The following is a 16,378-nucleotide window of genomic DNA, read 5'->3' as shown; positions in this document are numbered from 1 at the left end:
TTTAACATTTTTTATATATCTCAAATACAGATCTGCCTGGGTTTACCACTGAACTTCACACTGCTCTGACTCCTGAAGTAGGTAAGAAAGTATGTCCTCTAGATACTGCAGATGCACTTCCATTTAGAGTGTCTAAATATACTTTCATCCGTAAGCAGCTAGATTTGTAAATGCTCAAATACTACTGTTGAAAGTGTTCATGCCTTGAATTCCTTAAAAAACCTCGAAAACTGCTATTTGGATATTATTCCTAGTGAAAGGGACTCCTAAGTTGTATGTTTTGCAGCAGATCCTCCTGGAAAGTTGTACAAGGCCAGGTTGGACAAAGCCTTGGGTGGCATGGCTTAGTGTGAGATGTCCCTGCCCATGGCAGGGGGGGTTGGAACTAGATGATCCTAAGGTCCTTTTCTACCCTAACTATTCTATGATACTACGATTCTACGTAACGAAACCTATCTCCCAAAGACCGTAGCCTACCACATGCTCTATCTATTCGACATATGAGAAATTTCTTCACATAGAAAGCATATGAATTTTGTAAACTAACAATCCGTGTGTCAAGCAGGAGAAGCCTTAAAAAGCACACAGGCAATATGGTTGTCTAACTCACCGATGTGCAGGTTCAATAAAAAACCCCATAGTACTTAAAGCCAGCAAAGTTAAACCAAACCTGTGGATACACTTATGCTCCTTGAACAACACATTTAGTCGGGAATATCCATACAGAGTTTCTTGCTGCTCCAACTAAACCTGCTTTAACAGAGCACAACCTCACAGCGGTGCATCGCAAAGCTGACGCGAGGCACAAGCCGCCCAGGCATCTCAGTGGAGACAGTCCGTAGGGGCTGCGACAGCACTTTCGGATCTGTTTTTCCCTTTCTGTCAGGTTTACTTCATCCTTGGAGCTGAGCCCATGCAGAAGTTAGGCCCATCAACCACCCGCAGGGCCCCTCTGTTAGGAGCAGCACCACTGTAATGGACGCGTGGTGGGCAGCGGCGGAGGCCTGGTCCCCCGAACACCCCTTCCCACCGGGAAAAACGGTCTTGCACCGTGGTCGTGCCCGCAAGGCAGACCTAGGCCCGGCAGCGGGGCGTTCGGCGGAGTGCAGCCGAGCAGGGCCGGGCCTGCGGGAGGCCCTAAGCCGAGCTCCCTCTTAGAGCCAAAGCCTCCGGCTTCGCTTCGGAGAGCGGCCTCCCGCCCCGCTCCCTCCCGCCTCCCCCAGGGGAGAGGCCCCGCCGCCCGCGCTTCCCTCCGCTCACACCCCGGGGGACAGCCCCTCAGCTCACCTCAGGCTGCCGTGGAGGCGTGGTGGGGCCACGGCCGATCCCCGCTCCGAACTCGGGCCGGTAACGGAGCGTACCACGGAAAGAGCCAGCTCCGGCCTCGCCTCCCCTGTCCCGTCCCGTCCCAACCCGTGCCCTGGCACCTCCCACCGCCCCGGGGCCGCGGAGGGTGGGTGAGTCGGCTCGGCGGCGGATGGGAGCGGCGAAGGGGACCGAGCGGCTGCTCCAGCGTGTTTTCCTGAAGTGGGGAAGAGGGCACCGTGGTCAGGGGAGGGTACGGCGGGAGTAGGCTTTTTCCGGAGGGAAATACAGTATCAGCGATCAAAATACCTATCGTACCATGCAGGTAGAATCACCCGAACGGCTGCAGGTTCCATCAGATCCTCCTAATTTTTTATTTATTTAGTTCTTCCCTGTAAGATTTTGAAATGTGTTTTCCCAGAATAAACACCATGCAGCCTGTGTGGCAAGGAAGAAAACTCCCAACAGTCTGTATTTAATGTAAAATATGCTGGAAAATTGAGCAGAGGAGATGGCCATTGCACACCTACACCACCTCATCTGCACTGAGGAGTTCCATTTGGCCAGCGGGACACCGTTTTCTTCCAATAAGCATAAGGAAAACTTTTGGCTCTCAACATGTGTGCTCAGACACATACCAAGACACCGGCTTTCCTTCATGAACCATGAAATTCTGTTGCGACGGTGTTGACATGGGCACATATGCTGCTTGAGTACACCAGCTTTAAGAAAATAAGTAACCATTTGGATGCTTCAGGTTTTAATGCCCTAAGGGTACCTCAGATTGGGTATTCAATCTAGAAGATCAAGCTAGAGTTATTCTGAAGGAAAACCTGAACATGTGTAAAATGTGGATGTCAGGTCCTCAGTACTGACTTGCTTCTGCTGATCTGCTCCTGTTGGGCTACTAAAGCAGGCATTGCCAGAAAAAGATGGGGATATCAAGGCTTTAGTGTGGTAAACCTTAATTAACACTAATAATGAAGAAAAGACTTTGAAAACTAGCAATGTGACAGCCACAGCCTCTATGGGTCAGGCCTAGAGGCAAATATGCAGTAGGAGTTGATGAGCACATTATGTGAATGGTTAGAGTATTCACTTGGAAAGCAAAATGTACCTAAGAGGCTTTATATCCCATGCCCTTAAAGTGTCCTAATGGCAACACCCTAGTCTGTCCAGTGAACCTTCTAAAGATCTCTTGCTGAAGCTGTTTTTTACATCAAAGTAAATGCTAACTAGGTAAGAAAATGTTAGAGATTCTCATCAGTGGATGAGGGAACGTGTGTACAAAGTGTGCAGAAACACTTGGATCTTGGTCACTTATTCTAGTATCTGTTTAATATAAAATACATAAGCAGCCCTTGGAACAAGAACTAGAACCGAGTTTTCCATTCTGTAAGGGGAGGACCATCACCCTGTCTGCTAGACAATCTCATTCTTTCCCTCTTGCTTCCTTGCAGAGCTTGATTAATCTTTAATTACTTGCTGTAAGTGGTACAGCCTCACTTGGCAATAGCAGGTATTCTTTAACCCACATTACTGCCTGGTTCCTCCCTCCTCATATCTCATAGGCTGGTGACAAAAGTACTCTCCTAAAACAAGACATGGATTTACTAGGAGAAGACAAGAGCATTTTAGCTTTTCCCCATCAGTATGACTTGATGCAGGAGGTTTAGGACAGCCAGCAGGCTGGCTAGAGCAGACAAGTGATTACTTTTGGTACACAAATGAACATGGTGTGCAATCACCATATATCTACCTCAGATAAGGTTTCAGCTGACACCCGGCCACATGGACACCATGTACCCCCTGAACTGCTGCCTTGGGAGACAGTAAACTTTCTCCACTGGCCATCTTCCGAAGTTCAGTAATCATCACATTTAACATGTACTGTGGGAACATGTGGGATATGCTCCTGTGAACTCACCCTAGGTGAATTAGCTTAAGGTATGCCCAGCTTGTGTCCAGCATGAAGCACTGAAAATAACTCAGAGCAGCTCATTCTTTGAAGACACAGTGCTGTGGGTGTTTTCAGACAGGGTGTATTTTTTTTCTTTAGTTGCCTAGGAGACAGTGAAATACTTCCTTCTGCAGTTAGCTACCAACCTTTTTTTTTACAGTAATAGGATACAGCTCAATGGGAATTTGAAGAACCTAAATTTGCACTGAGGCACTAAAGACTTTATAGAGTCCTGACTCAAAGCTGGTTCTTCCCCCTTGTATTGTTTTATTCTCGGCTGCTTCTACCAAGTCACACTTCTAATCCTAAACACTTACTTACCCTATTCTAGCCTGTACATCTCATTACTATGCACTAACACATTATTTTCCATGTGCCACCCTACTGTAGGGAATGGTTTAAAGTTGTCCAGGTTTATCAAATAATGTTAAGTCTATGTTACTACTTACATCCTCTACTTAATGTGGAGGACTCTGGCAACTAAAAGAGTCCTCCAGAGGTAGTTTCTGTGCGTGACAGTGTTATAAAACTATGGTCTGTTGTTCTAGGAGGATTTTTCATATTCTGTTGACACGGTGCAATGATGAATATGGGGTGTTTTGGCAGAATTCAGGAAAGATGAGTAAGGAAGAACTGAGATTTCTAGGAAGTAGAAACATTTTTACAGAAAGCTCGTGAGAAAAGCTAGGGAAGAATAAAGATGGGATGAGGAAAGTGAGTTAAAGTGCAAGAAGTAAACCTAGAATATTGATTGCAGCAAGGTATTTGTGAGGCTTATAGAGGGTACCTGCAACTGGAGAGCGCAAAAAGGAGAGAGCATTCTGGCTGTGGGGTGAAATCCAATGACCCTATTGGGAAGTGTGCCGGGCAGCACGGTGTCAGGGCACAGAGTGGGCCAGCTACTCCTCATGGTGTGTGAGGGCATGAGCCGGCAGCCAGGGCGCATCCCACCTGCAGACAGGGCTCACTGGGGTAGCCCCAGCCCTAGGGAATCGGATGCTTGCCAGGGATAGGGATGTGCTGAGGCAATGTGGGGCCCATGACTTGGCTATGAGAAGCTGGACAGTGGCCCTTCTATGGTGTCACTAGGGCAGGGGCTGATGGCCTGGGGGGCTGACATGTGGTCCTGGGCCCTGTGCAAGTGGGGAGGATGGGCAGGGACAGCCAGGCCTGTCAGTGCCCTTGGGGTACTAATGCAATGCATTAAGTGAAAAAATCATGTGCCTTGTTTGTGGCATGGAGGAAGAGGCCATACATGTTCTACAAGATGTTTTCATTTGAGAGGGCAGTGGAAAAACTGTGTTGGGAACTGAGAAATAGACATCTTTTTCCTACAGCACTCTCAGAGTGACATATACCAGTAATCATTAACTCTGTTGGAAAGTTGACCTGAGTAGCACGGTACAGGTATAATAATGAGTCCGGCCAGATTCTCAGTTTATTTAATCTTTTCTTTCCTGCCAGCTCCCTCCATGGCACATTTTTTGACTTTCAAGCAAGTGGTTGACATGATGCTTAGTTGCTGGCTGCAATTAAGTCAGGATAAATGCCTAGAATATTCCCACCTGTTCAATCTTTATATCACTTAGTTTACTGGAGGAAATAATGTATGTATTTATCACAGGAAAACAAAGGATTTAAAAGAAAACAAAGGTAGGATGAGCCACTCTCCTGTTTCATCTGTGCCACCTCCTTCACCAGCTGTGATTAACCAGCTTGAAGAGACACTGCCCCATGCAGCTTAACAAATACATTGTTTGGGTACTTCAGACTCTTCTCCAACTAAATCTTCTTCTTTTATTCAACTAAAGTTTCTTTTAAAGGTTTGTCTTCATGTAGCGAGCGTAGCTGGATTTTACTAAGAGGGCCACACTGTTCATTTACCTTCCTTTCTCCCAAACACAGAGGGAATTCAACTTAACTCTAATGAAACGTCTGCAAACACACCGATTGTTTCATCTACTCTGCACATAGGTATTATTTTAACAGTATCCTGTCTGTCTTACTTGTGGTGAACACCTAAGTCATATGCTGAGAACAGCATCATGAGGCTTTTTCACTTCCTGTGTGAGTGTAACCTGAAATTGCTGTCTCATTTCTGGTGTCTTTTTGCCTTCCCATTAGCTTCTTTCCCAGTATGCGAACAATAGGGTACCTTCAGGTACCACAGTCTTAGCACAAGGATACTTCCTTGACCATGCAAACCCCTTTTTTGACCCGTCCTACTTCACATAAGTCCAAGAGACCCGAGACCCTGGCCCCGAGCCGAGCACTCCCCTTCCCTCCCGCTGCCGGCGCCAACCGCCGCGCCACGCCGTGACTGCCGCGCTATGCGCTGCTCCCGCCCACCCCGCTCGGGGCGGGGCCGTGCCTCCTGGCACCACCCCCTGTGAGTCCCTGCTCGCCTCAGCGGGCCTGCGGCTCCTGGGCAAGGCCTGGCGGGGGCTCGGGGCTCCCTGGGGGGCTCTCGCCACTCAGAACTGAGGCTCCTGCACGCGGAGTTTCCCATCGCTCCGGAGCTGGTGACTCCTCTCTGGGGCTGCTCCCCTCGGCACCGCTGAGCCTGGCTAAACCTTGGAGCAGATCCTCCTGGGAAGCATGCTAAGGCATGTGGAAAACAACGAGGCTTAACTAAGGAAAAATCCTGTCTGACAAATTCTGTGCTCTTCTCTGATGGGGCTATAGAATAAAAATCTGCATGAAAAGCTCAGATGTAGGTCTGAGGGACTGTCTGCAGTGCAGGTCCCAAGGAAGACCAGTCCCCCTGATAGACCACACAAGAAATAAGCCTATGGGAGAGAGACCAGCGGTCTTTCTGCGTTTCAAGGATATGAGCAAATGTGCTGGGGAGTTTTGCTGCCGGTCTCTAAATCTCCTGCTTCAGGCTGAGGGATGGATCTTTGAGCCTCACTGATGTCAGAGATGTGGTCCTTTGCTATCCCGTGGAAACCCGAAGAAACTGGATGAACACAGAAGAGTTTCACAAACCACTTCACACATGCTTTCACAAATCTGTTCAGATGCTCAAGTGACCCAGAGACAATCGACATCTCTCGCCCCCAGCAGAAGGCACAGGCCTCCTTCCCACAAAGTGACAGAGCCAGTGCCTGTGATGGGACATGATACCCATTCAATTCTTTCCACTAGTGCTGTCCTGGGAAGTAATATCATCCAGTATTTCCTCAGTGGGTAGTGTTAGGGAAAGAAGGAAATAGGGAGAAAAACGGAAGTTGGAAGAGACCTATAGTGATCATCAAGTCCAACTGCTCGACCACTTCAGGGCTGGCCAAAAGGTAAAGCACATTATTAAGGGTGTTGTCCAAACGCCTCTGAAACACTGATGGGCCCAGGGCATTGGTCACCTCTCTAGGAAGCCTGCTCCAGTGTTTGGCCACCCTCTAGGTAAAGAATTGCTTCCTAATGTCTAGTCTAAAAGGCCCCTGGCGCAGCTTTGAACCATTCCCACACGTCCTATCAATGGATCCCAGCAAGAACCTCCCTCTCCGTTTCCCCTCCTTGGGAAGAGCAATGAGGCCTCCCCTCAGCCTCCTTTTCTCCAAACTAGACAAACCCGGTGTCCTCAGCCGCTCCTCACAGGACGTGCCTTCCAGCCCTGTCACCAGCCTTGTTGCCCTCCTCTGGACGCATTCAAGGGCCTTCATGTTCTTCTTAAATGGCAGGGCCTAGAACTGCCCCCAGTACTCAAAGTGAGCCTGCCCCAGCGCTGATTACAGCAGGACAATCACCTCTTCTAACTGGCAAGTTGTGCTGCATGTGATGCCCCCGCAGGATGCGCTTTGCCCTCTTGGCTGCCAAGGGGTGCTGCTGACTCACAATGAGCCTGCTGCCAACCAGCACCTCCAGAGCCCTTTCTGCAGGGCTGCTCTCCAGCCACCCCTCTCCCAGTTTACACTTGTAGCTGGCATTCCTCCATCCCGGATGCAGAATTCAGCGTCTGCTCTTGTTCAGTATCACGCCACTGATGATTGCCCAATGCTCCAGTCTATCTAGATCCCTCTGCAAGACCTCTTGTCTCTCAAGAGGGTCAGCAGCACCTCTCAGCTTAGCATCATCAGCACCTCTCAGCTTAGCATCATCAGCAGATTTGCCAATGAGGCATTCAACTCCTGCATCCAGATCATTGATAAGAAGATTGAACAGAACTAGACCTAGAATCTATCCCTGAGGAGCACCACCTGTGACCAGCTGCCAGCCAGATGTAGCCCCATTCGCTACAACCCTCTGAGCCCTGCCTTTCAGCCAGTTCTTCACTCAGTGCACCATGTATCTGTTTGTCTCACAGCTGGGCAATGTGTCCGGAAGGATGCCGAGAGGGACAGTACCAAAAGCCCCGCTGAAACCTGGAAAAACGATATCCACCACCATCCCTTCACTCACTGGGCAGGTGACCTTATCACCGAAGGGTCTCAAACTAGCTATGCAGGACTTTCCCTTTGTGAGCCCATGTTGACTGTTGTGCCTGATGATTGCATTGAGAAACATGCCAGTTTTACATGTCCAGAGTAAAAGAGATGTCATAACGAATAAAGTGAGGGCTAATGATTCTACCAGGCCCCACAGATGACTGCACTGTAATCCGGGGTTTTGTGTTCAGTGGATTGTTTACCATCCTTTCATACCATTGACCTGAAACAAAAAAAAACAAACCTGCAGACAAGCTTCAAGTCTTCATGTTTCAGAAAAGTGTCTGTTGGTGAAATCATAGTTGTATAAGGGAAACCTCTTTGCGTAACTAAGAAATAGTACTTCTATTAAGTAATTCCTTTTGGATTATGTGAGCAGAGTTTCAGTTTGGGGCTTCAGTTAGTTTCCTTTTATCTGATTTATTCACATAAACAGACATATCCCTGTGAAACTAGGAAGGAGAAATTCTTCTGTAAAGGACCATGGGTGCGGGGCTGACACTGGGGCCCACGAATGCACATGCCAGCATGTGCCCAAGGACACCAGTCCTTTGCCCGGCAGAGCAAATCTCATCAATACTTCCCTTAACCGAGCACGCAATGTGTTTCTGTAACACAGAGAGCAGATTTCAATCCATCGCCTCCTTTTCCCCATGGCCCTGCTCTTCCCCCACCTAGGGAGGTCACTGTTCCTTGATCCTTTCCTTCTGGAACCCACCCTTCCCTTCTGGTACCAACTCAGGACACCGTGTGAATTGGCATCAAGCCAATTCACAGCTTCTCCTGTTTCCTGCCTTCAATTATGAAAGCTTTTGCAACAGCATCGCTGCTGCAGTTCCCTGCGGCTTGTCTCCCTTTGCCTTGGCTGCAGCTCTGGTGTTTCAAACCGGCATCCTCAGCACATGCCCTCCATTGCACTTACCAGTGCTGCTGTGACGTGAGGATTTATTTGCACTAACCCAGCAGATAGGTAGAGACAGAGATGTAGATACAGATGTAGAGATATAGAGAGAAAGCTGATATACCTATAGAGAGAGAAGAGTGTGTTTCTGTTTGGGTATATTGTTTTTTCCTTCTTGTTTCCAAGAGGCGATTATGCTCACTTTCTACTGCAACTGGGCAGAGGCAGTAGCATTTTCTACTATTGTATGTGAAAAACATACGTGTTTTGCCTAAAAGAACACTTTGTTCAGGTAGACACAAAGATTCCCTCATTTCAGACAGGAACCCAGCTGGAGCTGTCTTCTGCAACCTACACCAGCATCTCCAGTAGCAAACTCGGTGACCTTCCCTTTCGCCCCTGATAGACCACACAAGAAATAAGCCTATGGGAGAGAGACCAGCGGTCATTCTGCGTTTCAAGGATTTGAGCAAATGTGCTGGGGAGTTTCGTTGCCGGTCTTTAAATCTCTGCCCTCTATACAGTACCCTTACATGATACTTAGCTAACGTTTTTAAAACTGGTCTACACAACTGAGTCAGTTACGTGTTCTTCCTGAGTGTCGTAGGGAAAAACTGCTCAGTCCACGCGGTTTAAACTGAATTGGAATCAAAACGCTTATTGAGCTATCAAGAACATGGAAGTAGGCAGCAGTCACTGAAGTGCTGCATTCAAGCAGTAAGACAAGAGGTAAACCCCCAGACTAGACGCATGAATGTTAATGAACACAGGCAAATATCTAAACACCCTGTGTCACAAATGCAGAAGAGATTTCTGAAATTCTCCTTCTTTCCAAGGAGAAGACCTCACCATAAGCAGTGTAGCAGCAAATGCCTCTTGGTGTGATAATAAGGAGTGGTGAGGAAATCCTGTATGCTCTCTAAGTCTCTGCAAAGTTCATGCAGAGGGGACCAGAACCCCTTTCTTTCACCTCTGGGATCGCCACAGTCAAATGACCGTACGTGGTATAAACTCTTTATTGATACAGTCAGAACACGCAGATTAATTTACAGGGACACCCAGCAGCGGTGCCCAGTGTGTGGCCACCATGGGCAGGGACATCCCCCTAGGCCTCTTGGGCACAGGCACTGACTCAGGGCCAGCAGCCCAGAGGCCTTTCTCCAAGGGATGCTGGGCAAAGGGGCAGCAGCAGCAGGGCTGCGGTGGGCAGGGCTGCGGAAGCCCGGTCATCCCCGTGTCACAGTGCCACCACCCACCAACGCAGCATCACAATGCTCTGGGGCAGTGTAAGGCAGCATCCTCCCGGGTCCCACTGCCAGAGTACCTGGCGCTGCCACCAGGACAGAGCTGGAAGCCTGAAGGCACCCGAGAGGAATTCCTTGAGACACCCGTGGAATTACTTGGAGGGGCAGAGGGGGGAAGACTGCCCGAAGGTGCGGGAGGTTCTCTGCTGCAATTCCAGCTCCTGGAGGGGCCACACTTGCAGCTCATCGGATGGATGGAAATCCTGCTTCAGTCTGCAGGGGGATCGCCGTCCTCATCTTCTGGGGAGATAGTGGCAGCAGCCATAAGGAATAGGGTCCACAGATGGCCCAGTGCCCTCCCCCAGTGCTTTATAGCTCCCACTGGAAGGCACAGGAAGGATTCTTGCCCCAGGGTTGATCAGGCCAGGGTCACTTTGCTGTTGTTGGAAGCTCCTGAGATGGCTCCAGGTGGAGGCAGAAAAGGCAGTGCCAGTGTTCCCCAAGAGTCGTAACCAGCCAGTGGACCGGGAGCAGGTCTTGCTCAGGTGCTCAGGGAGTAGCCGATCGCCAGCACTGGGGTCAGGAAGGAATTTCCCCCCGGGGCAGATTGGCACTGGTCCCCGGGGGTTTTTTGCCTTCCTCTGAACACTGAGCGTGACCACTTGCAGGGCTCCTCGGTGCATTCAGGCTTGGTTATCGCCTGGTGCTCATGCTCCACGAAGGTGGCCTTCGTGTCCTGCAGCTGGGGGGGGAAGAGCTTTTTTCCCCCCAGGTGGACTAGCAAGTGTCCCCGGGGTTTTTTGCCTTCCCCTGCAGCCGAGCACAGCCCCTTCACGGGGCTCCTTTGGGTTATGGTAGCCAAAAGGCAGCGGCTCATGCTCTGCGTAGCTGGCCCTCGTGCCCCGCATCCGGGGGGAGGCAGAGTTCTGGCCTCCCAGGGTGGCCCCAGAGTGGCCCTGGGATTGTTGCCTATCCTCTGTAGCATTGAGCACCACCCCTTGTCAGGTCTTCCCGGCCCGTTCTGGCTGGGTTCTTGCACTGCTCTCGCACCACCACAGCACTGCTCTGACAGATTTAGGAAAACAAAATATAATCTAAACTAGGCTAGGCTAAAATCAACTAAATTAAGCTAAGCTAAGCTAAAATAAGATAAACTAAAAATAGGATAAATAACTTTACTTATAAATAAATAAAATACTCTTCTCACCTGTAACCTTTCTGATTTGTGTCTTTGAAAGTGGTGGGGTTTTTTTGGCGCTGAAAAAATTGCTTGGCATTTCAGGTAAATAATGGTCTCATCATACAACTCATTGTGAGTGCAGAGAATGGAATGGAACAGAACAGAATGGCACAGAACAGTTCAGAACAGCTATGATATGTCATGCGTATAGTTCTGTATGGCAAGCTCTGACATAGGTCTGAGGTCCTGCCTGCAGTGCAGATCCCAAGGGCAGCTGGTCCAAGGCATGAGGCCTATGAACACCCTCTGGTTCCTGACAGAAGCAGACCTGCACTCCTCATCTACTCTCCTTTAGACATGTACGGAATGCCACAGGAGAGAGAGTACTGGGCCAGACGGACTCCTGATGGAGCGCTGTTTTTCTCAGGCTCTTGTGTTTTGTTCTGTTTCTCCAAAAGAAACAACTTGGGCATTTTTACAAACCAGTATTTGGGGGAGGGGTGGGGATGGGAGTGGGTGGAAATCAAAGGAAATGAGCAGGTCTTGCCTGCATGAACAAGATTTGCAACCGCTCAGCTCAGGAGCACGTCCTGCTTCAGGCTGAGGGATGGATCTTTGAGCCTCACTGATGTCAGAGATGTGGTCCTTTGCTATCCCGTGGAAACCCAAAGAAACTGGATGAACACAGAAGAGTTTCACAAACCACTTCACACGTGCTTTCACAAATCTGTGACATCTCTCGCCCCAATCAGAAACTGTTGATATAATTGGAACAACAGAAGCTTACTGAACACTGAAACTGAATCAAGGGGTTAGGTTTTAACACTTAGAAACCTCTAGTTTTTTTTTTTTTTTTCTATATTGCCCTTTTACGCTTACTGGAACGTGATTTTTTGTGGGCAAGAAATAAACTGGATGAAAAAGGAAAATACCAACTCTCAGAGTCTCAGTCACAGAGCATACAAAGGGCAATGTAGTTCCCCTTTCCCTCCCCCTTCTGGTTTTTCAAATGTTTTAAATCCTGATACTCAAGATTTAAGGGCATGCCTTTGGACTTTGTATCCCTACAGGACTTTTCAGAGTCCTGGTGATTCCTGAAAACAAGGAAATGATGAATTAATCAACATCCCAGCCACTCTGCAGAAGTACACAAACTCTTCATTGTCTCCTTTGGGTTGCACTTGACTCCAGATTTCTGTACTAAATGGCAAGAAGGATTACCTGGAGCAAACATCTGAGTGTGAGGAGAGGCAGACATAATATCTGCTTGGCCTCTGGATATCTGTTCGTAAGACAGATGAAGGATGCATCATTTCCTCAGGCCATTCTTCCTGCACCACTGAACTTCACAAATTACTTCAATCAAAAAAAAAAAAAAAAAAGAGGAGAGTCGATTCATGTTAATGTTTTCTGTATCTTTACAAACCAGAATGCTTTTTTTTCAGAAATATAATAGTATTTTAATGTTGGAAGCAGTGTTTTGACTTTCACAATAGCTTGTTATTTGAAAAATGTTCTATGTGTTAAAAAATAAATGTTTTAAGAGGGGTGTGTTTTCATCATAAATTGAATGTTTTGCTTTCTGCCAAGAGTTCCCCTTCCAAAAATGAAGAGAAGTGCATTTTTATCTTAAATCAAAATACTTGAAAAAATACTGTTTGGCTTGCATTGTTTCAAACTGAAATTAGGCTTTGATTTGAATTATTTCTACAATTCTAGTTCAAGCAGAACAAAAAAACCCTCAAACCCTAAAGTACATACTCAGACAAACGACACTAAAATGTCAAGGTAATGCATGAAAAGGGGTTACTAGTATCGCCTTCCCTGATTGAGACTTCATTATACTAAAAGGTTAAATTAGGCAGGAGACAGTGAATGCATTTTGAGGAGACAGTGAATGCATTTTGAGGTGTCTGGAGTTTGTTATTGCTACCAGGGCTAGTGAGAAAAGTTGCAGATATAGCATAATTCCCCTGATTAAAATAAATCTTTAACAAATTTAAGTGTAAGGAAACACTGATGTCTTAATTTCTCTTTTCCAACTTCTGCCCTACATGTAACAAGGCTCTGCTGATAAATTAGTGATACAGTTTAGTGAATAAAGGAGACTTGATGACCTGTATTACAAACTTAAATGACACCAAATGGCCTATGTAAAGCATATTTATAGCAGTATAAAGAGGAGTTAATAGCCAATGGTTTTATATAGTGTCTACACACATGGCCATAGCACAGAAAGCTAAATAATTCCACACCAGAAATGTACTTCTGCCATCAGGGATATGACAAAGACATGCAGAATTTTGTTAGGACAATATGAAAGGGAAAGTATTAATGGAGGCTAGCCTCTGCCCTTTCAAGTCCATGAACAAAGATCAGCTTTTCCAAGTGCAAGTTCAGAGCATGTAAATTAAGTTCTTGTGCTGGACTGGAGGGTGTAGAGTTTCTGCTTCCATTTACTGCAAAAGGAGCCCAGAAAAATTATTTTCCTTAAGGTCCTCGCCTATTAACACCAATCCAAATGTGAAATTACCAAGAGATGTGGCTACATAAAAATAATCCCACACTAACTAGATATATGCTATTTTATTTAACTCCAACACAGCTGTGTTTCTAATAGGGATATACATAGGCAAGAATAAAAACAAAGTGTGAGGTCTTAGAGACCTCTTACGAGAAGAAACCCTGACAACAGTACCCCTGTTTTACCATCCTCCCTTTATTTTCATACTAGACTGTGCATGCAACATAGCAGTCTCCTGCTTTTTTCTGTATTGGGAAACTTTGATTTGTTTGTTTGGTTTTGAACTCAAAATTATTAATTAAAATCTACTGCCAAACCAAACAGGACCCTGTGTGTTGTCACGTGTAATCCAGACTTCTTACTGCATTACATCTTAGAAGGTTTCTCAGTTAATAAATAGAAACTACAGATTTAACTATCTCCACACGCCACCATGTTCAGCTCATCATCTCTATTATAAGCAGTGAGGAGTTTCAAGAGTCATTCCTTGCTAATTGCTGCCCTCTGATGTTACTATGTATATTACCAGGAGTAAATTCCTTTGTTTTCTGTCTTTTCAGTACTTTGAACATTAATGTAGTCTGTCATCCACCCTTTCACTCCAAAACTCAGGACTGCTGAAGAAACTTGTTTCAGACAACAGTCTAATTTTGATGAGTCCCTTTGAAAGACTCTGCATTACAGCTGTGCTGCTTTGCTGTTTTTCAAATTCCAAAATATGTTGGCATGTCCACATGCATTTGTTCTTTCGAGTCTTCCTGCTCTTTTGCTTCTGAAATCTAGATTTGATTTTTTTCAAGATGAGTTTTAAGGTCCCTTCCAACTCAAACCATTCTATGATTCTATGATGAAATCGCACAAGGGAATACGTGTTAAAGAACTTGTTCTTCCAGTTTAATACTTAGTATCTAAATAATACATGTTTGGGAATCTGTGATAATCAGGAATGGTTCTTTATGGTTTATGGTCTCTTTCAAGACTTATTGTGTAATTCTGTGCACCTGGTGGCATTTCCAGCACAGAGTGACAATGATTAATGCTTTTTGAGCAGATCCTTTTGTAGTGTTGGCATTACACACTGTTCTTTACACTGCTGTGTCAGCCTGAAATACTGACCTTGGCTCAGTATTTCAGGGCCAAGGTCAAGGACCAAGGGCCTGTCAAGCATCTACTCAGAATGATACTTGTTTTAATCATACTACTTTCGTCCTGCTTTAAGGGATTTTGATGCTTGAATCTTTATGCTAGGTATTCCTGTATGAGGTACTGAGTTTTCTCCAGCTTGTTTTCTTCTAATCTCGTTATTAAGGATGTCATAATCTTTAGTATTATATTCAGTCATCTTAGGGGGTTGGAGGTTTAAATTCCCCTTCCATGTTCATTTTGTCTGGCTTTGGTCTAGTATGTTTTTCCTCACGTAAATCAATTTGATTCATTTATTGTAACCATGACTGCATACTGCTGAGTTCAGCTTTAGGCTTTCATATTTTGTCTTACTCATACTGCATGGAGTTGTCAACTTCTTCATGCTGACATCCTTAGAGTGTCATCTATTATTCATTTCACATCTAACACTTTTGTATTATTTCAAGTTCTTATTTCTCAATTACTTCTGCAGGTCAAATTTCAAGGTGATGCCTTTGAAGCATCATCTTAAAAATAAAGTGAAGAGGGATAACTTGTTTTTTTTTTAACAGCATGATCTTTCAAGAAAGCTTGTGAATTATATCATCTAGGGTAAGAAAGGTGATGTGACTGTACTTGCAGAATGAGAAGTTTCTGTGGTTGCCAAATCTGACGTGTAAGCCTCAAGTTTTTGAAACCACACTTGCCATTCTCTACTCCGTGCTAGGTCAGACACAGCGATGAACCAGGATCAATTTACTTCTGACAGAATGCACAATTTTCCTACAATTTGACTAGTCAGAAACACTGTCCTTGAAGGGTAACAGCAACAATCACACCCCAAATGGTGGCTCTTTGTATCGACAGTGCTAACTCCCTCCCTTATCCCCGCCAGCAGCCGTTTCACCCCGCGGCTGGCGCGGGGCGAGGTGGCCGCGTCCGCCTCCATGCCTGCCAGCACCAGCAAAGCACGCTCAGTCGGGCTGAACCCGGGCCTGGAGCAAACCGCTCCTCACCCCAGGAAGAGCCTGGCTGCGGCAGGAGAGCGTGGACAAAGAGACACGGGGTAAAACACATGGGCAGGTGGTCGCACTCCGGGCTTCTCTCCCTGACAGAGGCCGACGCCGCGGCGGCTGAACCGGACCTTACGCCCACTCCACCATCTCCACCGACCGAACTCCGCTGAAGGCAGCAGCGTCGCTCTACTGTACTGCGCATGCGCCGCAGAAGGTGGCTGGAGGAGCCCCGGCACCGCTGAGCTTGCGCGAAAGGGCGGTGAGTTCTCTCCCGCGCATGCGCGGAGCCTTGCCCTCACCCGCCCTCCTACTTAGGCAGACGGGCTCCCTCTGTAGGGCGCTTCCACGTTAGGGGGGTGCGAAGGGAGGGTGAGCGCGGCGCGGCCAATCAGGGGCGCCCACGACCCACCCCGGAGCGGTTGGAGCCGTCGGCCCTGGGACGCCGCCAGTGTCGCCGCGGGCGTCGGGGCGCGGCGGAGATGGTGTGTCCCGCGGCCTCCGCCGGCCGCCTGGGCTCCGCGCTGCCGTTCCTGCTTGTGCTTTTCGACCTGCAGTACCAGGGTGAGTGGAGCTTGTGACGGGGAGCGGGGGAGTCTGCGGCTCGGCCTTGCCCGGCCCGGCGGTGTGGCAATAGAGGTGGCCGCCGCTTCCGTGCGCGGTCCGCTGGGGCAGGTCAGCCTCAGATGGGGTCGCAGCTGG

The 16,378-nt window shown here is 47.5% G+C and overlaps 1 protein-coding gene across 1 annotated transcript in view; it reads left to right on the top strand.

Moving 5' to 3' along the window:
* Window positions 1-16,035: 16,035 nt before the first annotated feature.
* Window positions 16,036-16,378, top strand: part of DNAJC3 (DnaJ heat shock protein family (Hsp40) member C3) — a 32,708-nt gene continuing 32,365 nt past the window's right edge. Inside the window, exon 1 of the mRNA XM_061476248.1 lies at window positions 16,036-16,240. Within this exon, the coding sequence (XP_061332232.1) occupies window positions 16,159-16,240 (82 nt within the window). The 5' untranslated portion in view covers window positions 16,036-16,158. The remainder of the gene's footprint in view (window positions 16,241-16,378) is intronic.

Source organism: Pezoporus flaviventris, unplaced genomic scaffold, assembly GCF_033815535.1.
Source record: "Pezoporus flaviventris isolate CSIRO_AGI_PZ_B2104156 unplaced genomic scaffold, CSIRO_AGI_Pfla_v1 ptg000095l, whole genome shotgun sequence".
In the NCBI taxonomy this organism is placed as follows: Eukaryota; Metazoa; Chordata; class Aves; order Psittaciformes; family Psittacidae; genus Pezoporus; species Pezoporus flaviventris.
The sequence above is the reverse complement of the archived record's forward strand: the minus strand, read 5'-3'. Positions and strand labels throughout refer to the sequence as shown.